At 37.3% G+C, this 26,101-nt stretch overlaps 2 protein-coding genes across 4 annotated transcripts; both read right to left on the reverse strand.

The window, feature by feature from the left end:
• Positions 1–170: 170 nt before the first annotated feature.
• LOC103702036 (putative beta-1,3-galactosyltransferase 12) lies at positions 171–15,679 on the reverse strand. 3 transcript variants are annotated; one of them, XM_008784318.6, is made up of 7 exons: positions 14,946–15,679; positions 6,374–6,526; positions 6,194–6,276; positions 6,017–6,116; positions 5,781–5,894; positions 2,291–2,433; positions 171–471 (listed from the first exon to the last, which is right to left on the reverse strand). In XM_008784318.6, the coding sequence occupies exons 1-7, from the start codon at positions 15,371–15,373 to the stop codon at positions 380–382; spliced, it is 1,113 nt and encodes a 370-aa protein (XP_008782540.1). In that variant the 5' UTR covers positions 15,374–15,679; the 3' UTR covers positions 171–379. The 3 variants fall into 3 exon arrangements, with proteins under 3 accessions (XP_008782540.1, XP_038985206.1, XP_088578804.1); XM_039129278.3 differs by having other exon boundaries at positions 171–2,215; positions 14,946–15,668; XM_088722678.2 differs by lacking the exon at positions 171–471 and adding an exon at positions 498–988 and having other exon boundaries at positions 14,946–15,668.
• A 2,193-nt stretch (positions 15,680–17,872) lies between these two features.
• LOC103702037 (eukaryotic initiation factor 4A-15-like) lies at positions 17,873–26,048 on the reverse strand. The gene is made up of 5 exons (XM_008784320.6): positions 25,802–26,048; positions 21,270–21,339; positions 21,047–21,153; positions 20,513–20,943; positions 17,873–18,787 (listed from the first exon to the last, which is right to left on the reverse strand). Exons 2-5 carry the CDS (start codon positions 21,335–21,337, stop codon positions 18,152–18,154), a joined length of 1,242 nt encoding a protein of 413 aa, XP_008782542.1. The 5' UTR covers positions 21,338–21,339; positions 25,802–26,048; the 3' UTR covers positions 17,873–18,151.
• Positions 26,049–26,101: the final 53 nt, after the last annotated feature.

Here is a 26,101-nt window from a genome sequence, read left to right on the forward strand (position 1 = left end):
CTGTGTTCTAAACATCTCGATAACCACCTTCATCCCACCCCGCACCACAGCGGAGGCCGGGTTATGCACCAGATATCTGTTACCAGGAATTTAGAATATTTTATGGAAACACGACACCGGATGACAAGAAGAAACTACATGAGATGATGATACAATAACAAGACGTTACATGAGATGATAATATAATGGCGATGATTATATATATTGATTACATGTCATGAACAATAACAAGTGGATAAAAAAAATAAAATGAGGATATCATAACTTAGCTTCTGAGAAAAATGAACATTTGGCGTTTCTATACAAACTAACAGTCCATTCAATTAACGATTAAAACTAGATAACAGACTGCTTGTCTTCTTTGTTTTTTTGATGGAAACTACTTTTCTTCTTCTGATGGCAGTGTTGGACTCTTTGAGCACATGCTGATATTGTGAAGTTCTTTCATCCTCTCTACAGGGTTGCACAAACCTGAGAAATATGACAAATTTGGCCATTCATTCCAAAGAAATTCTGTAGTTGAGCATTACAAAACCATATGAGAAAATACTAGCTGGTTGTCATCTGATGCCATCATGCTGAGTGTTAAACCAACTAGTTTATTATAATAAATGGTCCAACTATTGGGTCTATGAGATCCTTTTTCACAATTTGATCAATAAGAAACGAGAATCTAATGACAAAATGTGCCTAATACAAGAATTTGATTAAATTGTAAATAATGGAGTGTGGTGCAGGAATGATACTAGGAGAAGCAAAATCTAACAAATCCCTAGTATTTTCAATACATGCATGCTTCAAGCATATGCTATTGAGGGCATGCATGCAAAAGTTACATTGTAATCAGATGACAAGTGCCTCCTTATGCCATGTCCAACCAAATGAATAGAAGAGCAATGATAGAGAGATGATCTATATACCCTTTCTATTCCAGTAAGTCTTCTCCAGGTTTTGAACTAATTGCATACAATCATCCCGGTCCACTCCCCTGCTAAATAAAGCATTATTCAGAAGCAAAATCCAACTGGACTTGCCTTGCATCAACAATAGCGTTCCCACTTCTGGCCCATCAACTATGGTAAATGCAAACCTAGTCTGACGGCAGGTTAAAATGAGCAATTTCTGAACTTAGGGTAGAAAATTTTCTCCAGACAAGAAAATAATCCCGGTCCACTCCCCTACTAAATAAAGCATGGAAGCTATTCAGAAGAAAAATCCAACTGGACTTGCCTTGCATCAACAAACAAAGTACCCACTTCTGGCCCATCAACTATGGTAAATGCAAACCTAGTCTGAGGGCAGGTTAAAACGGGCAATTTCTGAACTTAGGGTCGAAAATTTGCTCCAGATAAGAATCATCTTCAAATTGTCATATCATATACTTGTTCACTAGCATCCAACTATGGTTATGAAACTAGCACCCAGAATCAAGTAACTCCATTTCCAGTGAAATGTGAACTCTGCCCAAAGCACCAGCCAATTGATAAAGTAAATCAATTGGTGATGTTCCCATGAAAAACCATTACATCAAGTTTGATGAAGTCTTACGAGGAATAAAAAGAAATTACAAATTTATATTAGCAGTACATGTCCATACGAAAATGGGGATTGAAAGAATTATATGTAAACGCATTACTGCAAAACTTGCCATGATACAATTACTATGTTGCGATCAATTCTAACTATTTTATTTTCTAAAATTACAAGGGTCATTTAATGCAGCTACTTTAAGAAAGAAAACATTTACGACCGCAGTTTCAAATTCTGGCTCATGCTGGTCTGTTGTGACCAGCATGCATCATGGTGGGCAAGTAACAGCACCCATCATTGGGTTGGAATCAGCTACTAGGCACAGGTTGATATTTCATATATTCATCTGCTTATTGGTTTTGGCACAGATTGGCAATGTGCAACCCCACCCTCCATGACAACAATACTAAATACTTGTTTCAGACAATCACTATATCAGATTTCATTATGAATTGAAACATTCAAGGAACCGAGATATTTATGCCCAAATATTCCTGCATTCAAACTTGTGGATAACTTAAAAAATATAAATTATATGCTCTTCAACTAAAACCGAAAGGGCCACGATTGTGTATAAATTTGTGAAGAAAGCCGATCTGGTTTCTATCAGAAGCTGACATGTCTGACATCATAGCCACTAATATTTGGTCAGATCTGGCCGGTTATCCAGAACTTGTATCAACAGCTGCGTTTTAATAAGGTTTATTCAAACCAGAACATTATACATGATTTCTTTTTTCAAAAAAAAAAAAAATCATACCTGAACATCTTGGGATGTCCCAGACAGCAATAGAGGTGGATGTGCATTTAGGATCACATATTGCTCGATTATCTTCATGATTGACATTCATAGCAAGCATCCATGAACCAACAGTGACATCCTCATTGCTGAACATTCTCAAACTGTAAATTGAAATGCATCAAAAAAATCAATAACAACATTAGGAGGTATAAAGTTTCTTACATAAATATCAAATCTGTTAACTTCAGAAACAAAGGAATCATCTTGCCCGTCCCAAACATGATTAAAAGAAAACCTCTCTTCTCCTACTATGTCCCATAACTACCCAAACATGGTGAAAATGAAAAAACATATTAAGCTAACATAAAGAGCAGAGATTGATGGGCATTAAACAAAGCATGTTATGTAATGCACTAGAAATACAGAGATACAACCATGAGAGAGATAAGTAGAAGGAAAAAAGCTAAGAAAATCTATAAGGTGGTTTGCTCAAATTTAATTGGACTTCAGAAGATGGATGAAGTGAAACCACAAAGTAGTCCTCTATTTATAGAGGTTTTCTTGCTTGCGAACCAAGGATAGGTGGCTCCTACATAATCTAGATATTTGCGTCCAAAACAGGCTCCATATAATTTATAAAACTTTGACTATTATTTTTACCATATTATAAGAATAGCTTTAAATTGTTGCAATTTTCGGTTTGATTCCAAATTTTTTTCCAAAAATGGCCTCAAAAATTTGTGAAATCCTTTTCATTGGTTTAGATTTGGCCCTCAAAATCATGGAAGTTCTAGCAAAGATTGTAAAGCCTATGCCTTTACTTGGCCAAACCTAAATTCTCCAAAGTAATGATCAATCCTACGGCATACCCCCCAAGCCTCTCTCTCTCTCTCTCTCTCTCTCTCTGAGGCCCCAAATTTAGGGCTCATCAACCTTGCATATAAATCCTTGAAGGACACTTCTTTGTTATCACAAGAGAATTCATTTATTATTTCTATTTATTTTATTTCCTTGTATGCTTTGAGGTATTTTCAGTTTAATACTTCTAAAATTAATTATGTAGTTTTTAGTTTTCTGTTTTGTACTTTTGTTTTCTATTGAGTTTGCAAAAAAGGGTTTTTCTTGCATATTAGTCTCCAGAATCTTTTGTATTTGCATATTAATCCCACAATCTATAACCCTTTGCATATAAGTCCCACACGTTAATGAAACCTGTCTTGAACTGAATATTCCTTGTTTATTCCCTAAGTATGTTACTTTACTAACAGGTTTGGGTTTAATGACTATTTTGCCCTTAGAGGAGAGTTAAATAAACTTCTAACTCTTAGAAAATAACCTCTTCACTTAGTATGGGAGAAGGGAGAATGAAACACTTATAAAACTAGTTGGCAAGTCTATCTCCCAATTTTGACTATCTCCCCCTTCAATCTCTAAGAAACTTTCTATCAGTTCTTCAAAATTTGTTTTGAGGATTGGTTTGTTGATAAGAATATGGAAGTAACATGACAAATGGATCTCTAATATCCAAGCCTTGAATATGAGCAATAAAGAGGAGTTTTCAAGGGCCAACAAATTCAAGGAAGCTTCCAGTATACATCACCAAGTAGAATCCGCCTTCAAACTAGTTTGGCAAGTCTATCCGCTAGGAAGTCAAAGGGTCTAACCTGAAGATGCCTAGGGATTGCGATCTTTTGATTAGGACCATGCCCTCCACTCCATGATCTAGAAATCCTCCTCCCCCCCTCCTTTTTTTAATTGCTTTCCATGAAATTTTGTTTCCTTCATACAATTCTTTTCTTAATTTAAAGGTACCATTAACATGTGGCCATTTACTTAGCACATATAAAACCAACTAAAGACAAAGCCTGGTCATACCAATAAAAGATAAAAGAGAGCCTCCCCACCTGTTCGCTTCCTTAACTTTCCCTTCATTAATTTGATTCCCCCAATGGCCTTCCCCTTTCCAATGGATTGTACAAACTCCCACCTAAATCCCATTCTTTATGTATTTTTTTATTCTCCCATTCCTCTCAACCTCTATCCTCTTTTATTTTTTCCGCTAGTCACTTGTCTCTCTAGGTCTCGTGGGACTAAACAAAAGCATCACTGAGCCTTGCGCTAAGTCTCTATGCTTTGCTTTGTGGAGTTTTCTTGTAGTTTTTTGAGGATATAGCCTTTGGCAACCCATTGCTATTTAAGATTGTTGGATCAATCTAATTAGGTTATCTAGACAAATATCCAGTTCTTGGCAAGGTTGAATTTGCCATTTTGGATTGCTGGGTTGGGTCAGGAGGCCCAAGAATTCAAATTCTGGATGTGCTTCATGTCATCCTTGACGCAACTTGAACCTAATTTACTTACAAGCCTTTCCATAGGTCCTCTTGGGGAAAGCAATACTACATAGCGATGGAGAAGCTCCACCATGTTTAAGAAAGGTCTTTAACACTACCAAGTTTTCTAATTTGCATGCCACTTGCAGATCCATCTATATCCCTAACTTCCCTAACCTGTTTAAATTTAGGAAACAAAAAAATGCATAAAGAATGGCACCATCAACTCAGCTTATCGTATATGATATCTTTAGTGAAACTTTCTTGGGCACTCTTACTTCCTCTCCATCTTATAGGACAGCTAATTTTTATTCCAATTCACACGTGGATATGGTACTATTCCAGCTACAACTTCATGCAAGTAAATTTCATTTATACTTTTAATATAATTCAGTTGCAAAATATAGCTTTAATGCAACTTAGTCGCAATAATACTTAACAGCTAGATGAAGCCATATGTTTTCTCATCTCCAAGCTAATGAAACACATCAGTCAGCGATCACTATCTAATTTAGTTACAAATTGATACATCATGGATATCCACTTCTAATAGTTTGTTTGAAGAGGTGTAGCTGAATGCATAATGTATATGAAGTAAGAAAAAAAATTCTTATCCCGCTTTGCATGTATTTGAGAAGTTGTGTCTCTAGCACAAAGAATAGGGATGATATAGCACGAAGATGCACCATGTTTCTGTGTTTCTTTTTAATAAAGCTGGCAAACCCCGAAGGTATAAACCTAAGTATATCATACCCCTAACAAGCTGCCTTATTACCTCAGAATAGGCATTCACCTACAGCTTCCAGAAAATTATTTTAGCAGAAACTCTCAAAACTTTATGTCTCTAGTCTCAATAGAAATTATACTGATGATCCAAAGGCAAGTATGCCATCATTGTAGAGCTATAAACCTCACAAACAAACGAAAATTTTGATGAACCAGTATATCTATTATATTCAGTACTTACCTCGAGTGTGGCTGAAGGAGATAAAAGAAAATAAAATACAGACCAAAAATAACATAATTATATTTTCAACTATAGCATGTTATTTCTTGCTAGTTAGGTATTTATATTATTTGAATCCATTACACAGAGACATGAATCAGAAGAACAAAAGTAACATTCTAATTTCAATTCATAAAATTATTTTAAGCAAACAGATTAAGATATAACTAACCTATTATTTCTTGCAATTGCCAGTGAAGCTACCACCTCAGCAGACAGGGCATATATGGGACCATATGCATGCAGAAAATATTCACTTCCAATCAAATGGCCTGAACTTTCATACCTGTGATTTTAATGAAACCAAAAGAAACAAAAATAAATTGTTTAGTAGAAAATAATATATTCGGAAGCATTTGCCAATGCAGCTGAAAGGCCAGAACAAAATTACTACACAATTACAGTTACCATCTCATCTTTGGATCAGTGATGACTGGGCCCTTTTTCATGCAACCAATGTAGGTGAGACGATGGGGTCGATCCTTAGCAAGAAGAGTTGCAAGCCGATCTGGCAAATCAAGAGCGGATAATTTATACTGTTGGAACATTTTCAAAAAAAAAGAGAATCAATAAAGTTGAGTTTACCTGGCCTCAGATAAATATCATCATCAGCTTTGATGTAAAAGTCTGCATCGAAAAGGTTGAAAGCTGCCTTAAAAAAAGCTAACCTAGAAAAGGGAAAAAAGCAAACAAGAAAGGAATTACAGCTCAAGCATTGTTGGTCATGATGCGAAGAAAAAACACTAACAGAGGCCCAGCTCTCACGTCTTTTGAGGCAGCTTTATGTAATCTTCTTCAATATCTATAAGCATGAAGTCATGGTACATGTCAATCTCTTTCCGAAGATCAGCCATTTTTTTTGAATCTTTTGTTCTCCCAATCACAAATCTAAAAGCTAATCCAGTAGCACGTTCCAAGCTGAAATATATGGTGGATGATTAGTGAGATATAAATAAGTATAAATTCCAGCATGTAAGAGTGATAACAAGCAATACATAGAATTACTTAGAGATGATAATAAGCTATAGGTTCAAAATATTTGGCCTTCCCACTTGCTAACAATAATCACATGGATTCCCTTCAGCTTGATTTGGAAAATGAAGCCTCATCCTTCTTAATCTTTACAATTAGATCGGTTCAATTGGCGGGCTGGGCTTAGCCCAAGGTATAACTAAAATTAGTCAGGATCGGGCCCGACCTAGCCCATCCTTCGGGCCTACTTCCTAGGCTCGAGCTTTGAGCTTCGGGCCGGGTCTTGAGCTTCCTTAACCTATTTTATTTTCCAATTTTTTAAAAATTAAAGCGACCAGGATGTTCTAGGAGACTATCTCACTATGGCATTTCATTGAACAACTTGTGAGCATCTGTGTCCTTTCTTGGGCTCCTCCACAATTACCACAGTTACTGTGTCCTGCTAGACCAGCCTCAATGTGGCCTGCTCAAATGCCAACCTAGGCACCAAAGGCAGCTTGTTGAGGACAAGAGGATACTTCAATTTGTGCTCTTAATCACCTCAGAATCCTCAGCAATGTCAAGGCCAAGTATTTCCTGCATGTTGAGCACTGACATCCTCTTACAAAATCAGTTAGAACCCAGTTTAGAGGATCATCATCATCTCCCAGATGTGGTTGACTTAAGGAGGCTGATGACCAGGTTGCAATTGCAAAGGGTGGTGATATCGAGGGTTCTCAATGGCAACGATGAACCTGCTATGGATGGCAGAGAGGCAGTTGGTGAGGATGAGGCGGGGTGGCCCGAGAGGCGAGACCGGAGGATGTTAGCGACCTAAGTGAGGGCCTTGAAGTGAGGCTTGGAGATGCAAAGTAGTTTGAGGGAGGGGCAAGGCAGCCACGGACAACGGCCTCGTAGAGGCAACAACCTCTTTTGAGGACCTCGACAACAGTTTAGTTGATGCAGTTCTTGAGGCCGAGGAGGTCAAGGTTGCAGAGGCCAACATCAGCATCGACGGTGACAATGGACAAATAAAAATGGGTGAGGGAGAGGCCGACATTGGCAGTAATGGTCTTGCCAACGCTGCCCTTGCTGGAGGTGACCACCACCATGCCGGGGTCTGTTTGGCAAGGCAGGGTCTCTCTGGTAAGCTGGGGTTTGTGGGCTGAGTGTAGGAGAAGGGAGTAGATAGAGCCTGACTCGTTACTTAGAAGAGGAGCATGTGGGGTTGAGACTCATCGGAGGAGCTCAGCTCGGTGTTCAAAAGAGGTGGTGGACCAAGGAACCCTAGCCACCTCATTCTTTATTCCCTAATGAATAAAGAACTAGGTTCACCTATCACTTATGGGCTAGGTTATAGCCTCCATGTCACATGTATAGTATTGTACAAATTCAAGCCATGCTGGGCTTGGCCGTGCTTTCAGATCTAAATCCAAGTCTGGCCCATTTAACATGCAGGCTTATATTCAGGCTCGGCCTGGCCGTCGAGCTTAAAATCCAGACTTAGGCATGTTCAAAGGTTTTGAGCTTGAGAAGGCCGGGCAGGAATTCTGGTCCTTGAACATGTTTATTTACAACATAAGAGCATCTCATAACTGATATTATATGTTACTGGTTTTGGAGCTACATATTCAGTATTATACTAAGATTTGGGAGATAGGGTAAATTTTAGTTGGATTAACATCATCATATGACATACAAAAAGTTCCACATTGAATGTCTTAGGATGTCATAACTTTTGTAATCTGCGGAACTTGCATTTTCTTTTCTTTTGAGCGGTTCTTCTAAGAAGAATGGCCAAGTCTTATCTTAATTTGCTCACCAAGAGCAATGGTACCGAAGTTCTAGAGATTCCAAGCTAACAAAGTGAAATCAATTGATTTTTCGAATTGCAAGATTGAATTCTATGCTTAAAATTGTCTACCAGCTTGATATTCTAGAGAAAAACCTTATAAGTCTATCATGATTGTAATAATCACCTTTAGTAGAATGATTCGGTAGGTAACTAAGTCTGAGTAATTCATATGGGTGATAACATGTATTACAATATGAAGTGGTATTTAACCTGCTGGTTCTATCTAGTTCGCCCATGCATTGGCATAGTCCCTTGTTGATCTATGATTCAGTATTAGCTATGCATCTTATAATATCAATCTTGTAGTATGACGTATGACCAACATCCTAACATCACAATATTACCTAATGAGATGGAAAGCAATGAAACGAAGAATACAAATAAGCACCATTATATTGAGTCCAAAATGAAGCCAAACACTATAGTCTTGAATGCAAACATTCTACAACCCAAATCCGTCACAACTCACAAGCAAGTTAATATATAATATGGATTTGATTTATTTATCTTTTCGCCAATTCACATATGGACTTATTCAATTTGAAGTGAGAATTTCAAAAAGTTGTAGCTGTAAATGATAAGAGAAATTTTTTTGAAAGGAATTTGTTAATGTGTATAGTAATTGCTTGCTTCATTCATACAATTGTATTCTAAAGATTTTCACTATAACTATTATGATGAAGATAGCAAATATTTAAGACTATTATGACGACGCTAGCAAATATTTAAGTAATCTCAAAAGACTAATTATTGCTTCAAGAAGAAAAAGTTATAATGGCAATTAATCTATCAAAATTACTCAGAATCTTAACATGCCATGGTAAAGTAGTCCTAATTTTCTCACCATCTCTACTGTCAAGTACTACCCTCCCTGTCCCGTCCCCTACCACATCAATATTTACACAACAACATCCATGGGTTAGTACCTTGCTAGCTTAGTAGCAGGGAACTTCTATCTAAAAGTCACTAAAAATCCCCCAAAACTTGCAGTCCACCTGTTTCCTAAGTGTTTTCAGAAGATCTGCTTCCCTTGCATCCATGCCCCTGCACCTGCTGCCAACTCGGTCAACAGATATTAGTACCAATCAAGGTCCATTTGAAGTTTCACTCAAAACCAAAACCAAAACCAAAACCAAAACCAAAACCAAAACCTTTTGTTTTATGCCAAAACTGATACGAAACGAAGTTTTGGTCCAAACTAACTTATAATACATATATAGGCTGTTAATTCAGATTATCTGCATTTTCCCACATTTTTAAATGTTCGGAATAATCTTCTCCATGCTAAACTTGAATTTGGCAGGTTTTGAAACAAGGAAGCATTGTGATATTAGATTCCAAAGAAATTAAAATTATTATTATTATTTCTTTACATAGGTTCAACTATTCCAGAGCTCAAATTTCATAAACATTTACATTTTGCATATGCTAGATGGTGAATGATATAGTGCACTCTTTTCAAAAGATAATTTTCCAGTTGTTTCAATGTAAAAGTAATATATTTTTTCTCAAATAGTCTAGTATATTCTTGTTGACTGATTTTTTTTCCACCATTCTTTATTTGTTCTTCAATTTTGTTAAAAGTTTTTAGTTTTTTCAATTTTTAAGTGAAGATGCAAACAACAAAGGTGAAACCACTGAAACAGCTGAAATCAAAAAATCAACTTTGTCCAGCCAAAATTGAAACCAACTTTTTAAATCATGGAAGCAAGAGCTTATGATATAACATGTGCATAAAACAAATCAAATGAGAATTTAATTTCTTATTCCATCCAAATTGTGATTCATAACCAAACAAAAGTTTTCAACCCACATCACGAACAAATTCTTCCCTCACCAATAAGATCATCCAAAGAACTTCATTTATTTCTTTTGATCATTGCTTTATCTTCCATTAATTTGGTTCCTCACAAATTCATTTTCATTTCCTGAACTCCAAATCCACCTAACTAAAAGAGTTCTCTTTACATAGACTACAAACTAGAGATTAAGACAAGCACTCCATCCATCAATCTTGGAGCAGTAATCATCGGCTTGCTCACATGATAATAATCAATGTGGCCACAAGTTAATGCTTGCATCTCCGACTGAGAAAGCTTAGCTCATATCATGCACAAGTTTCGGTCAATAATGAGCACATTTTAAGAACGGAAAAAATAAAGATTGTCAATAAATCAAGATGCAATCAGGAAAAATAGAGATTGTCAATAAATCAGGATGCAATCTATCAAAATCACTCTTGACTTGGATTTTAGACTTTTAGTAGTTCTATATATGTTTTACTGCCTAAAAATCCATTTTGTTGCAAACGTCTTATGGCCTTTGAGAATCCTTTTAGTGGCAACATATAACATCAAATGCAACATAAAATAGTTAACTAAGTGGCCAACACAAGTTCTTCCAAAGTCATGATTTGAGAATCCTTTTAGTGGCAACATATAACATCAAATGCAACATAAAATAGTTAACTAAGTGGCCAACACAAGTTCTTCCAAACTAATGATTTTGTCATATGCTCAAATCAAAGGTGTTATTATCGAGATAACGTGTTAGATAAGACAGCCCACCTTTGATGCCTTTGAAGAAATATACATCACTATGGATTCCAAAGTAAAATCATAACTAGATTAAAACAACACTGACAAATATCTCTCTCACTCTGTTTACAAAACAGTCATGCTAATATAAGATGTGGAAAAGATTGCACTTTTGCTTTTATGTACTTTAATCCCTAATTAGTTGTTCTAGCTAAGTATTTCACCCTTGTTTGCCACAAGGTTGCTCTCGATTGGGTGTAGAGTATCACTTGGAGGTTTTTTCCAAGCCAAAGCCTTTGACTTACTAAAGCACACAATGAGACATGTAATTTTGAAAGTGGTCAATCATATGAGCTTCCAAAACCCCATTATCAACATAACCTCGCAAAGAGTGTACATCATTTCTAAGATTGCTATAAAGCTGTGACTATTTAGCATCAACGACACTCCATCATTGCTAGGGTTAGGATGTGCTCAAGTTGGGACAACTTCTGGTCGAGCTTTGGGCCTAGCTTGGGGTGATTTAGGTCAAGCCTAAGCCTCATATCTAGAACTTGAATAGATGTTGCACCAAGTTTGGGCTTATCCTTAGGCCAGCCCAAGCCTGAAACTCGACTCGAAGCCCAAGCTCAAAGTCTAAGTCAAATAACTTAAATAGATATCTCCAGTGTTTTCCAAAACCTACCCCAATGGTCACTAGTCTCTCTCTATCGCCGACAAACTTCTTCCTGTGCAAAGTGTCCACCCCCTACCAATAACTGCTTCACCGCCAAATCCTTCTCACCTCATCCGTAGGAATGGCAATGGGTAGGGTACCTGCAAAATTTGCCCCACCCATATTCGAACCTGTTTAAAATCCTACTATCCAAACCCATTCCAAATTTGATTAAAAATTTGCCCCAAAATTCCAAACCTATCCCATCAAAAAATGGTAAATCTATTGGGTACCCAACCCTCCCCCGCCCCCATTAATCTTTATTTGGATCAAATTATTTCGGTCGAGTAGGGTACCCAACTCGGAATTACACAAAAAAAAGAGGGGGGGAGGGGGATAAGGGGAAGACCTTTTCATAATGACATGAATAAAAATAATATCAAGTAAAAATCAATAATACATTAAACTTTCAATTCAAAACAACCATAATCCATAACACCAACATTAAGTCCATAATCCCCTCATCCCTCTATTATATATATTTGCAAAATTTTATAAAAATATATATTATATATAATCGGGTTCGAGTAGCGGGTACCCAAGGATCAAATTCCAAACCCATCCCAAATCCTAATGAATTTTAATTTTAAATCCCAAACTTTCCCAAACCTTACAGAGTTTTGCTAAATGGGTCCTATTAGGGTTTGGGATGGGTCGGATATCCCAAAAAACCTGCTTGTCTGCTATCCTACTCATCCGCTGTCGTCCACTCCCCCATGGGCCTCCTTCTCTCTCCTCCTCTCTCACCATGGATGCCCGACTCCACCCCGCTTCTAGCACACTGGATCATTTTAGTCAGGGCCCATATGGTCTTCCAGCTAGGCTTGAGCCCTAGTCAGCCAAACCATTCATAACTATTTTGAGCTTAGGCCTGGCTTGAAGTCCAAAATTTTTTTTTGAGGTTGAGCTTGGGTAGGGGTGTTATTTTAGCCAAGCCAGCCTATTTCCGACCCTATTTATTGGCCATGATACACTCAGGTTGTGTCAAATTTATCCACACATCGAGCAAGGTTTGAAGTTTGAACCGAAACGAATCAGTCCGAAATTGACCGAAACTAATGGAATTCGGCAGTCTTGGCAAGTTTTGGTCCAATTTTTGGCTGGTTTTTGTATGAAACCAATGGAAACTGATATTTTATCTTCTATTCCATTCATATATCTTTAATGCTTGCTAATATTTCTAAAGTTTTGCAATATTATTGGATATCATATTTATCTAAGGATTTAATGATCTAGTTTATATTAGTTTTGGCAGCACTGTTATCACAATCTTGATGTTCCTTTACTAATTAAAAAGCATTACATTATCACATCTTCATATGATTCTTTTTTCTTTTCTTATTTATATTAGTCGTTTGAGAGTGAGCCCTAGCGCAACGATAAGATTGCTCCATTGTGACCTGCATGTCACGGGTTCAAAATATGAAAACAACCTCTACGATTGCATCCCTCCTAGACCTCACCGTGAAGGAAGTCTCATGCACTAGACCACTTTTTTTCCAAATTAGTTGTTTCTCTTCTTTCAAAATAAAATGATATATGAAAATAAAATATCAAATGAAATGGGTTTTATTTATAGGGATTTTTTTTGCTTAAATAAGTCATTCAAATGAAAAACAAATCTGCTCTAATGGGTTTTCTTGCTTGGATGGCTTTTTGAAATGGAATAAAATGAGACATGCTCAAAAGGGTTCTTCCTTGCTTGGATGAGTTATTAACATGAAACCCAACGAGATACTCCAAGATGGATTATTTTCTTAAATGGGTTAGTAAAACGAAATAGAATGACATATGCTTAAAGAAAATTTTAGTTAACTATAGAAATAAGGAAAATATGGGACATTATAAAAGTTAGAAAAAAATAAAAAAATTATAACATATAAACTCCAAAACTTGGAACAAAAATGTTGAAACCGTTAAACTTGCCAAAATAGTCAAAACTGAAACTCTATCTAAAAGACCGAAACCTGAACTGAGTTAGAGTTTTTAAATCTTGCGTTGGGCTGTTACACTAACATCAATGCTAGGAACCCATTTTGATGCATGTAAAGAAGTAAGATAACTAGGAATAAAAGATCAAGCATTTGTACGAATACAAATGGTTTACATGCATGTAAAAAAATATTTACTTAACATTGAACTACATATAATAAAATATCGACATGTTACTTAATTGGCTATTTGCTCATTAAAATTTTTCATTTTTTTTGCATGTTGTATAGATATATCATTTTCTTGATCTATACTAACTAAATGTTAAATACAAATGATAGACTATCTAAATAGGTAAATTACTCACTTAAACAGTAAAAATAAGTAATATATATGAACTATTAATTAATTGATCCTTTCCAAATCAGTGCTTGTTATCCTATTTCCTGCTTTTCCCACAGGCCCCTTCCCATCATTGTCTGCGCTTAGAATAACTTATATATACTGCCTACATGACGGCTTCCAAGACTGACTTCAAGACATGTCGAACTCATCCAATAATGTTAATATGATGATCCAGGTAATGTTGACACCAAGGGATAATGAATGGACAATATTTTAACCCACTGTCATTATTTTCCTCGGCTTAGTTGAAATCACTGCTACTCTCAAACTTAAATGATTTGCATTGATATGTTTTCACTTTGCCTCCTATTCTAGTGCAAGAAACTTATAGATCACTCTGGAATGTGAGTCTCCATAAAAATCATTGTTGACCACAAGAAAGTAGTTACTGATGGTCCAAGACTGTAATTTAGAACTATCTTGATGACTCTTTTCTGACCGACATTTAATCCTTGTCTTCTATGATTTCAAGATCCAAGATCAATAACTAGAAACAAAAGAAAAAGGCACTATTGAAACCTAGAATAGCACCAAAAACAGATGAACTTCTAGGTCATGACTATGCATAACTGAGCAGAAACCATCGTGCATCCACCACCACTCTAAGCTTCATCTTCATCAGTTTGGCTTGATCTATTTTGACCTCTTTATTCTATACCAGAGTGCAGAAATTTTTAACTCGTTCGGAAATTTCTATCTTAAAGAAGCAGATATTCGAAGAAACAAATTAACAAACACATTCTCCAGCCAGCTTGCCTGCTGTCCTAGTGCTTAAAATGGAAACAAAAAATCACCCAACATATCCAATTATAACTATCTTGACAGGCCTCTTTCTCGATCTACATCTAACCCCTGTCTTCAGAGTTTCGGATCCAAGATCGCCAAAGAAGACAACAGAGAAGGACAAAAGCATCAAAGAAGAACAGACGTTACGAATCATACCTTCCCAAGCCCTCCGGATCGGGAGGGAACCAGGTACTCCGGAGTGCCGCTCGGCGATCGGACGAGGAGAAGCCCGTCTGGACCCCAACGAACCCGAGCACCTTGGGCCGCGCGACGACGCCATCTTTGCCACCGGCGAGGGACTTTGAGCGGAAGGTCCTGAGAGCGTCCTCGGCCCGGCCGCAGCGAAAGATGGTGACGGTCCTGGGAGGGCGACGGAGGACGACGGCGGCGAATGCGATCCCGCCGACGCCAACGAGGAGGCAGAGGGCGGAGAAGAGGAGAAGGGGGAGGCGGCGGGTCGGCGAGAGCGGCGGGGTGAAGGGTTTGGGTTTCTTGCCCTTTTCGTCTTTGGAGTAGGAGGAGAGGAGAGGAGGGGAGGCGCGGCTGGCGGAGGAGAAAGATAAGAGAGTAGGGGCTGGCGGCATTCCCGTGATTTATATCCCCGGGGAAAATCTTCTTTTAAGTTAGCCGGAGGAGAAAGCGGAGAGGGTTCGGGATTGGGATCGCAGGAGTGGGAAGTAAGAAGTTGGAACAAATTGGATTTCTTGGACAGGAATCAAGAGAGACTTAACGCGGTGGTTGAGGAGGGGGCGCCTCCTGAAGCTTTACGCCAACTTGACCGCGAGACTGTCAGTGGAAGAAGAGGAGGTGACGCGCGATCTTACACTATCGTGCGTGAGCGAGCAAGCGCACGCGGGCGTTGTAAGCGGAGGGCTGGGGCTTTCGCGTCGGAACCAGACATAGCTGGCAGATCTTAATTTTTTTAAAATATATAATTATATATTTTATAAAATTATCTGAAAGATAAAAAAATATATTTAAATGCCTTTTTTTTTTTTTGTTAAGAGCAACATAACCATGCAGTACATAAGGTTTATCACGCTATACGTCAATGTTTTCTCCCTGAATATCTAATAGAAGTGTAAGAGGCAGAATCTCCAAACGACCAAATTCAGTAGAGACTTTGCTTAAATACAGTAAGGATCGACTTTATAAAATAAAATAAATCACAATTTGCAACAAGGATCTACTTTATAAATGATCGGCTAGCACAGGATAAAACGGAAGGAACAGTACTCTAAAAGATAAACTTTGTTCATCTCAAGATCAATCTAGTATTCTTCTTTTATAAGATTGATGGTTTTTTGCATGGAATCCTGTTAACAAATACACAAAAAGAAAAAAAAAAAAGCATTAAGACGCCCCTACTTTATAGGAGACCACTTTGGCCCTAAAATTTTTTTAAAATTTTTAATTAATTCATCTCGATTATCATTTTGTGTCTATTTTTCTGATCGTCCATCTCCATGTTAGTTACCATATGGTCATCACGCAATAATGTAATAACTTCGCTATTCCTAGAATAATATTTTTGGAATAACCTTCCCTTCTTAATTAATTAGAACCAACCTTTCTCCACCATCTTCCTCATCCTCTGCTAGATCAAGATCCTTACAATCACCAACAACTTTCTCTTTCTTCCTCTCTTCTTCTCCTCTACCGTCTAGTGCTGCTCCCACGATGGTGCTGATGCTACTGCTGTCCATCACCCCTTCTGCAGTGACGCCTTCAGGATTTATTTTTTCTTCATTGCATCGTATGGTATGAAGACCTCTAATCGGGCGACGACACCAAAGCAAGGATTCACACGGGGCTCCGCATTCTGAAATAGAACCTCAACCTCCTCATGTCCACCCTCATCGATTGAGCATAGCCGGTTGCAGTGAAGGAGGCGATGGGAGCTGCATTTGAGGTATCCATCCTTATGGTGCTGCTCGCCGCCGGAGCGAGCGGGCCTCCGTACGGTCTGACCGATGATTCTGGAGGAGTTGACGGCGGCCGAGTTCGATGGGTTCACGACCCCAAAGGTGAGAGCTTTGACGCTGCTGTTGCGGCGAAGGGGCCCGGATTCATCGGTGGAGTTAGCGACGGTGGAGAATAATTACAGCATCCAGGAGGCCGAAAGTGTCGGTACAGTGTTGCTGCCGTCAAGCTCCGCATTCTCTACTACCCCTAGCCGGAAGCAAACCTTCCGCCGCTGCTGGGTTCAGCAAAAATATAATTTCTATGAACTAGTTAAGAATTTTTTTATTTTGGTATTATAATATTTCTCAGGCATGGTTGGAGGGATTTCAGTGTGTTTTCTTCTAGACCTCTACTTCGTCGTCATCACAAATGACACCACATCCACCTAAAGATTGACTTGTCACAAAAAAATAATAATTAAATAATTAAATATTAAGAAAACAATTATTTTAGATTATTTATGATTTTATTTTCTAATATTAATAACACTAATCTATTAATCATCTAAAATTATTACAATTTCATTTTCTAATATCAATAACTCTATTCACTGAAATGGAGAAACCTTGGAAATTTTCGGCAGTGACCAAGCAACTGTAATAAAATAATTAATGGAATCGAACACATGACAATCACCTTAACAGATTCCCTAGGTAATCACCAATGATTACTATATGGACCAAAATAAATGGAAGCACAGCAGAGGATCCCAAACCCAGGTGAATATAGCACATCAATACTACCACCATAGACTAGCCTATTCTCCATCTTCAACAATTAAACATCTCCATCTTAGGAACAATCCCGGAGACCACTTGAACCAAAAGAATTTATGCCTCAAGTTCCCTGAAGAGGGGCCTGGAGATACCTGCACCTAAATAACCAACTAGCAACACAATTTTTAAATCAATCTTCATCATAGAAACCTGCCCATCCAGAATATGCAAGACCAAAAATGAGTACAAGGATGTTTACAATTTTAAGACAGCCTAAGTACCATATCAAGTGCAGAACAAAACTTCAGGAGAGCCTACTAAAAAGCCCAGAACCAATAAACAGATGAAGCATCAACACAAAATATCACGTAATCATAATACATAATAGTTCCCGCCATAAAATTTAGAAAACAATCAAACCAAGCTTCAATAACACAAGCAGATCCAAAGTCCCTCCTTCAAGGTCACCACGACATAAAATGCAACCTAAGCTGCTACAAAATTTGCAAAGACGGGGCAAACGATTATTAGCTTTTAATCACCATCATTGCAAATGAACCTGACACCACTCAAAGGTCTTTGGTAATCATACCACTAAAAATAGAGGCAACTGTGACAAGATTATTAATAAAACTAATAAGACATTATAGACTACATATCAAGTTTGACAAGAAAAACTAATCAGAGGAGGTCGGCGACATTGGATGGCAGCTCCTCAATCACCACATTGTAGAACCTCTGAATGTCAAACAGCATTCTTTCATCATCACGGGTGACAAAATTGATTGCAACACCCTTCCTTCCAAAACGTCCGCTTCGTCCAATACGATGGAGATAGTTCTCTGGTTGGGTTGGCAGATCATAATTTATGACGAGAGAAACCTGCTGGACATCAATACCACGAGCAAGGAGATCAGTGGTGATAAGTACACGAGAAGAACCAGAACGGAACTCCCGCATGATAATATCCCTGGCGTTCTGATCCATGTCACCATGGGTAGCTGAGACAGTGTGATCCCTGCTCCTCATCTTGTCAGTAAGCCAGTCCACCTTGCGCCGGGTGTTAACGAAGATCACACTCTGTGTAATAGCCAAGGTTTCATAGAGGTCACAGAGGGTTTCGAGCTTCCATTCTTCCTTCTCGACATTGACATAGAACTGCTTAATACCCTCCAAGGTAAGCTCATCTCGCTTTACAAGGATCCTAACAGGTTTGTTCATAAACTTGCGAGTAATCTCAAGAGCTTCAGGGGGCATTGTGGCAGAGAATACCCCAACCTGAATTTTTGAAGGAAGAAGCTGGAAGATATCGTATATCTGAGGGGGAAATTTATTAAAACATGAGTGGAAAGGCTCCATTTTCAGTAAGCAGACTGAAGGAAAAGTAGCAGCAAGAATTTGCATTCCAAAACCATGTACAAGAACTCTAATTCATTATAAATTTCTAATGCAGATTCCTGAGTAAGACATGGATACTAAAAGTAAACAACAAGATACGACAGACACTGTAGCAGCTAAGTATACACATAATCCGATTTTTTTCTCTCAGAACCACCAAAATTAAATTAGTAAATAAATGGCCCATGAACAGCTAACAAGGTCCTTTTTTCTCTACACATTCAGAGACAACATAGAAGAAAAATGACAAAGTCCACAGAAGTTTAGAATCTTAGTAAACAACAAGCATGCAACGTGAATATCACCAAAAATAGAGGGTACTAATGATCAAAATTCAACTTTTGATTATGCCATGCAAAGCTTATGATATCTCAATTGCCATATTAAAAAAAATCATGGATACAAGTATCTCTGGTTATATATCAGTGACATAGTAAACTGTGAGGTTGATTAGTTCACATACCTTCCAGTCTTTAAAAAAAAATTCTCCAGCAATTCAAAAGTTCACGATTTTGTAAATCACTGAAAAGTTGACCCTACAAGTCATTATACAAACCTGCATACTCAGAAATATTGGAGTCTTGAGCCCTATATTATAAACAGTAGCACATCCTTCATACTTCCAAAATAATACATCTGCATAAATTGCAGGATTCATATACGTTTTCTTTTAAAGTAAATGGCACCAAACATGCATCAAACAATACATGTATTTTCTGTGAAAAAAATCACCATAATGAATTAATCAGAAATCTGACATTCAGAAAAACAAGTGGGGAAGAATCATCTTCATTCTTTTCTTCCCAGTTACAAAGTACTGTGACACTATAGATTGGAGAGAAAAAACCCAAGCTTTGCAACTACTATCCACAACTAGCACAAAACCCAACTTTTGTTACTATTATCAACAAATAGCATAGCATCACCATTCAAAAAAAAAAAAAAAAAAAAAAAAACTAGCATAGCACCATACATCAACCATGACAAATAGTATATAGTACATCTGTAGGTTATTTTCCTATTCAGGAAAAGGAAGAACTAAAATGTACTAGTACCACATAAATACAACATAGTAAAATAAACTTGGAAGGTGAAACCTAATAATTTACAAATATGTGCAATTACAGGGAAAAATGATAAAATAATATCCCACATGTGCCATGCATGCAATGTAAAGAATTTATATGGTTGAATTTCTTGCTTTTTTGGGAGGCTATGCAGGTGGGCAAGAAGCCTTCCACATGAAAACCCTTCAATGCTCTCACTAGTGTAGTGCCCATAAATTAATTTTTTTATGACAAACACGTAAATTCTGCCTCACAAGTTACAGGAGGCCTCATAGTCCAGCAGGCCACGCATGCTGGATCCTGGCCTTTTGCATTTTTTTAAAAAAAACCTTTAAGCCTTATGCATTCACAAAAAATGCTTCAAGTCTGGTGCATGAAATGATAACTTTAAAGGTTATCGATATCGAAATAGAACTTTATCCAAGTTATAAGCAGTGGTTAACACTAGTAAAATTAAAATACTGTCATCTGCAATGAAATAATTTCACTTATTTTATCTCTGTATACCATTCTTGAATGAACAAAACAAAAAGAATATCAGTATTTTGCAGCAAAAAGGAATGGGCAGAAAATAAACCTGATCCTTGAAACCACGTGAAAGCATTTCATCTGCTTCATCCAACACAAACATCTTAATATAGTCAGGGCGGAGAGACTGCCTCCGTAACATGTCGAATACACGACCTGGTGTACCCACAACAACATGAACCCCGCTCGAAAGAATACGTTGATCCTCACGAACACTAGTTCCTCCTACACAAGCATGAACTTTCACACCAAGATAGTCCCCAAGTGCTCGCATAACCTTCTCAATTTGCTGTGCTAATTCTCTAGTTGGAGCAAGAACCAAAGCCTGGCATTCAACCAATCCATAGTCAAGCTGCTGAAGAATTCCAGAACAGAAAGTTGCAGTTTTCCCTGTCCCTGATTGTGCCTGCTGAATAACATCAAGTCCCTTGCAGAAAGGAACAATTCCTCTTTGCTGAATTGCAGAGGGCTTCTCAAAACCTAAACAAATAGCACATTAATCAAGAAATGGTGTCATCAACAAACTATTTTCACAATTAAAGGCACATCATTAACATGAGAACAAGGGAATAGGTTGTTCTACCATATGCATAAATGCCTCTCAAAAGATTTTCTTGAAGACCCATGGAATCAAAACTGTCGTAGACCTCATCATATGAGGTAAAAAATTCTTGGCCATCTTGCGTAAGCCTACAATTCGGCACAAGCATATTTGAACATAAGCAATCTTGATAACTTACATAAAATTCCATGAACTGACAGTTATTTTTAAAGACAAAATATAAGGAAAAGGCAAAAGACAATACAGCTCATTCATCTTGGTATCATATTGGCGAGCATCGAATTGAGATCCTTCCGGTACCAATCCTGCCATGTCTGCTACAAGGAAGCCACAATATAGTGACAAAATGTAAAGAAGAACAAAAAAAAGTCATAATAAATGCTGTACGATATTATTGTAACACACAAAGTCTTTAATCTTAATTTTATATTATTTGAGAACCTGACATCTCATCTTTGGATAATAAGCAACTACCTCTAAGGCTACATACAACAATCATGTATCATAGAACATATGGACAAAAGACACATCACATAATCAAGTTCTAAGTTTTAAAACCAAAAAGAGGGCAAGCGCCGTCAATTGGCTCCCAGAAAAAAGCCAACAAAGTAAATTCGCAATAAGGGATATGAGGAAGTTAGAAGCAAGCCATATGGAGAACACGGTCGAGTCCGAGGCTTGCAAATCACCATGAGTCAAGATTTATAAACTTCAAACAAATTTAGACAGTCTATAGAGTGGATAGGCTAACCTTCTGTGACTCTTTATGCAATGAATGGATAATATACTAACATATGCATCATAAACTAGATGCATGCTGCCATATTAACTAGTAATGTTATTAAACAAGACCTAGTACATATGCCTCCTTTGCAAGGTTTTAAACACATAATGTTCACCTCAAATGAACTTCTCTATTTGATGCATGTGGATCAACCAACACAGGGAACTGAAGGCACTTTTTAAGGCTCTTATCTCAACATACATGCAGCAAGCTGAATCTTAAATGAACCTTCTTTAAATAATGATAACCAAGATCTTCACCAACAAACATGTTTACTCTGATATTGGTCTAACTAGAACAATTATTATTAAACAAATTAGAGGAGAAGGTGATAATACTCACAATGGCAGTGAACATAGCATATAAAATCTTGTTGATATTGAATCACTAATAACAAAAATGACCAGGAATTCAAGTTGGTGACATTGAAAAACTTCAACGAACAGCTTACCAACTAAGAGCACGATATATGTCAAAGGAACTAATTAAGTTATATGCAGAAAAATATGTTAAACCTATTGAACACTAAAGACACTCCAGATATTCTGAAAGGAACACAACAAGTTAGAAAATAATCTCAGCAAATCCAGGATAAACCATGAAAATCTGGTGTTCTAGAGATAATAAAATCTACTTTACTTATACATCCTAGAAACATGAAAATGATATATTTCGATGGATTAAATATGAATAAATTAGGAAGGGAAGGCAAAGTAATCAATGAAATAACTTTGCAGGTCCCGGTTATTAAATCTTGCTTGCTATAACACTGATGCCAATCTTGTGCAAAGAACCGTTAGATGCTCGGATAGTTGATATTCCTTTCCATACACAGAATGCACGGACCACAATATGTGACAAAAAAAAAGGCCAAACCTCAATAATGAAGTTCAAATGCACTTAAAATTAGACTTTCAAAAGTTCTTTCTTTATCTAAGAAAAACCCGTAAATCAAGCACATAATTTGTTGGTTATGCATGTGACGGCCCAAAAGGGTCAGCACATCCTCGAAATGGAAACCACCAGAAGTCACTGAAAATTTAGCAACTTATAACTCTTCTTGAGGGAAAGCTTCATATTCTAGAATGGAGTGTCTCATCATTCAGAAAATGAAATCAGTTGCCACTCCTATCCCTATTTACCTTGGAAAAACTTGAAGCCAAGCAGAATGGCAAAGAGTCTTGGTTATCCTTTTTGAGAAACCAGACTGGTTTGAGTGCATTGTCAATGATTGTCAATCCCCAGATTCCATGTTTTCTTGCCATGTCTGGATGAATATCATGTCTTTATATGTAAAAAGAGGGAAAAAGTTTCCAGGTCCTCACTATATCTGGACGGATCTCATGTTTCGATGTAAGAAGAAAAAAAAGGTCATGTCCAAAACATGTGCCTTATTGCAATTTGACGATGACGATGAAAACAGAAGGCAAATCTCTCCCATTTTTCAAATAGAATAAACTAGGAGCCAAAAACAACTATAATGTAACCTGTGTGACACAGAGACAATGAATTCATAATGTGAAAGCTGAAAAGGCTTCTTACATAGATTTTAGATTAGATTTAAATTTCTTTAGCTAAAAAATATTTCCTCTCCTACAGACTTTCAAAGCAATACAAAAAAAAATTTACATGCAGCATGGTTATTGGATCCAATTGACTTGGACTAACTAGTATAATAACAAAGACATATAGCAAGAATCAAAAATATCAGGGAGAGAGAAGAGGCAGGGGGTCCAAAATGGATCTTTATATTAAAAAAACAAGAGGGCCATTTTTGGAAGAAAATGAAAATGAAGTTATTCTCCATTTCCTTACAACATCCTAAAATTAAGCACTCAGACTTTTCTGCAAAAAGTGGAAAATTAAAAGGCCGACTTAAAGCATCAAAAAGAAAAGGCATAGCAAAATCAGGTAGAACAAAACAATATCATTCACAATTAAAACTAGCAATCTAAACTAAGGAAAATCATGAAACTCATGCTTTTGCTATAAACAATGCAAGTGTTCCCATCAAACATTATCCACATAAAAGAAGAGTGCACATATCATACACATAAAATCATTTAATATGAACAGTTCTTAACTATGTAGTTGCAGACAGTTTGCACCTACAAAATAAAAACATAATAGCAAGATCATTAATACTCCAAAAAAAAATAATTTTCCACAGAAAGATGAACCATCTTTTTTTAAAAAAGAAAGCGACAAAACCTAAATATAGAGATCCTTATGTTGCAAAAACTAGATAAATGAAATTAACTCTGAATCAAAAGGCTCAATCAGATGGCTGCTGGCCAATTCATCCTGGTGTTCTATTTGTAGTTTCCCAGGCTTTAAGAATGTACAAATATGTACCCATGTAAGAATGTATAGGTATCGACATGGGAGCTGGCTAATTCATCCAAGTGTTCTATTGGCAAGTAAGATGTTCTAATATATATACACACACATATATGCGCGCATGTGCGCGTGTGCACACACACACATATAATATGTGAAGTCCTATTTTATCAGCCTCATGTTTTATGTCTGGGTACTAGGCCCCATATTGGTGGTACCTTAGTATAGTCTAGTACGATACGCCCCCATGCTGACAAATGGAACATTGTTGAACTCAACACAACAAATAAACCATGGTTGGTATGAGAGTGTACCCAACTCCCATGTCGATACCTTCACCCTTCCAGATTGATAATAGCATACCTCCATACTGTCCGGCGCGATTCAGTAGTCAAACAAACAAATCCAATCTTAAACAAAGGTAAATGAGTAAGAGAATATCTTCCAAACACATTACTTGTATTGAAAAAAAATCTAATAAACATGAGTTTATAATATCATCAACAAATACAAACCTTTCAAAGCAAGCATATCTAAATTATTTTTGAGGAAAAGTCACTGACTGTCAGCAGAATATTGTGATCTAGAATGTAAATTTTATGACTGAAAACTAAATTCCAACTACTATAGTCTACTTGTGGTAATAATGACAAAAGGCTAACTTCAGTAACTCTGCCTAGTGACCTAAGAGAAAAATCAGATCAGTTAACTAAAGCAGACTTCCTCACGACTTGTCCCTTCAGCATTAGATTGAAAGTAGGATTGGAGAATGGGGTTATGCCCACGACTAATTCAGCATTTAATAGGTACACCCTCTTCCAAGCCTTGACTATATGTCAAAAGAGAACATTTCAAAGCACCAAGAAGTCAAACCCAATGGATGAATCAATTAAAGAAAATGATAATCATTGTCCCTTCAATAGAAACCCATAAAATAAAACCAACTTACATGTGGCATGAAAGAGACGAAAAAGTTCCCTAGCCCGCACACCAGCTCACCAAACCTCACCAGATTAAATTTCCATAATCAGCAACTTCATAACTTACTTCCCTACCTTTTAGAATCAATAAAAAAAAAATAGTTTATAGTTTCCGACTTTCAGTGGCCACGATATTAGCATTCAGAATTGAGCGTTTCCTTCCCCTCAACCTTTTTCCAATTTCTTAAAAAAAGGAAAAACAAAAAAACTAGAAATTCTTTATGCTTCCAAGACCTTTTCTCTGGGTCAAATCGCCAGTTCGCAAATCTTTAAAACTTACGATCTAATGTAAAACGCGGAGTACACATTGGATATCAAATCTGCAAACAATCCATGACACGTCAATATGACCTTATCGAAAAAAAAGAATATTAAACATAAAGTTCACAATAACTCGACAAAATTTTCCTCAGATCCACACACAAAATCAAGTAGAAATTAAACGAATCACGAGCAATGAGATCAGAACAAACCCTAATAAGAGAACAGAAATCAGATTCGAAATCATCAATTAGATGAGAAAGATTAGAGTGAACAAGAAAGCCCAAAGAGATCAAAAATCAGATGCAAGCTCGGATCTTTCGATGCCTTCAGACCCTAACCGCCTCTTAAATCCCAGCAGAATAAACCAAAAAGAAATGATCGAAAATAGAGATTCCGAAATCTGATTACCTATAGTTCTCCAGAGATCAGTCGACCCTCGGAGCCGGTGAAAGGAGGAAGCGATTCGAAGTCGGGAGCGGAGAGGAGGAAGAGAGAGAGAGAGAGAGCGTGCAAAGTCGATTCTTTTATGGTGAGAGAGAGAGACAAGCGGAGGAGGGCTCCTCAAGGGACGCGACGGGAAAGGAGAGGAATTATTTCTGTATTATTCACTCTTTCTTTGTAGTAGGGAAACCGAAAGTGGCTTTGATATGAGCCCAGCCTAGAGCTTAGAGGATGGACTGAGGTTGCATCTTTCGCACGAAAGAAGGA

This window comes from Phoenix dactylifera, chromosome 5 (genome assembly GCF_051530095.1).
Source record: "Phoenix dactylifera cultivar Ajwa chromosome 5, Ajwa_hap1_PhDact_Kaust_v1.1, whole genome shotgun sequence".
Taxonomy (NCBI): Eukaryota; Viridiplantae; Streptophyta; class Magnoliopsida; order Arecales; family Arecaceae; genus Phoenix; species Phoenix dactylifera.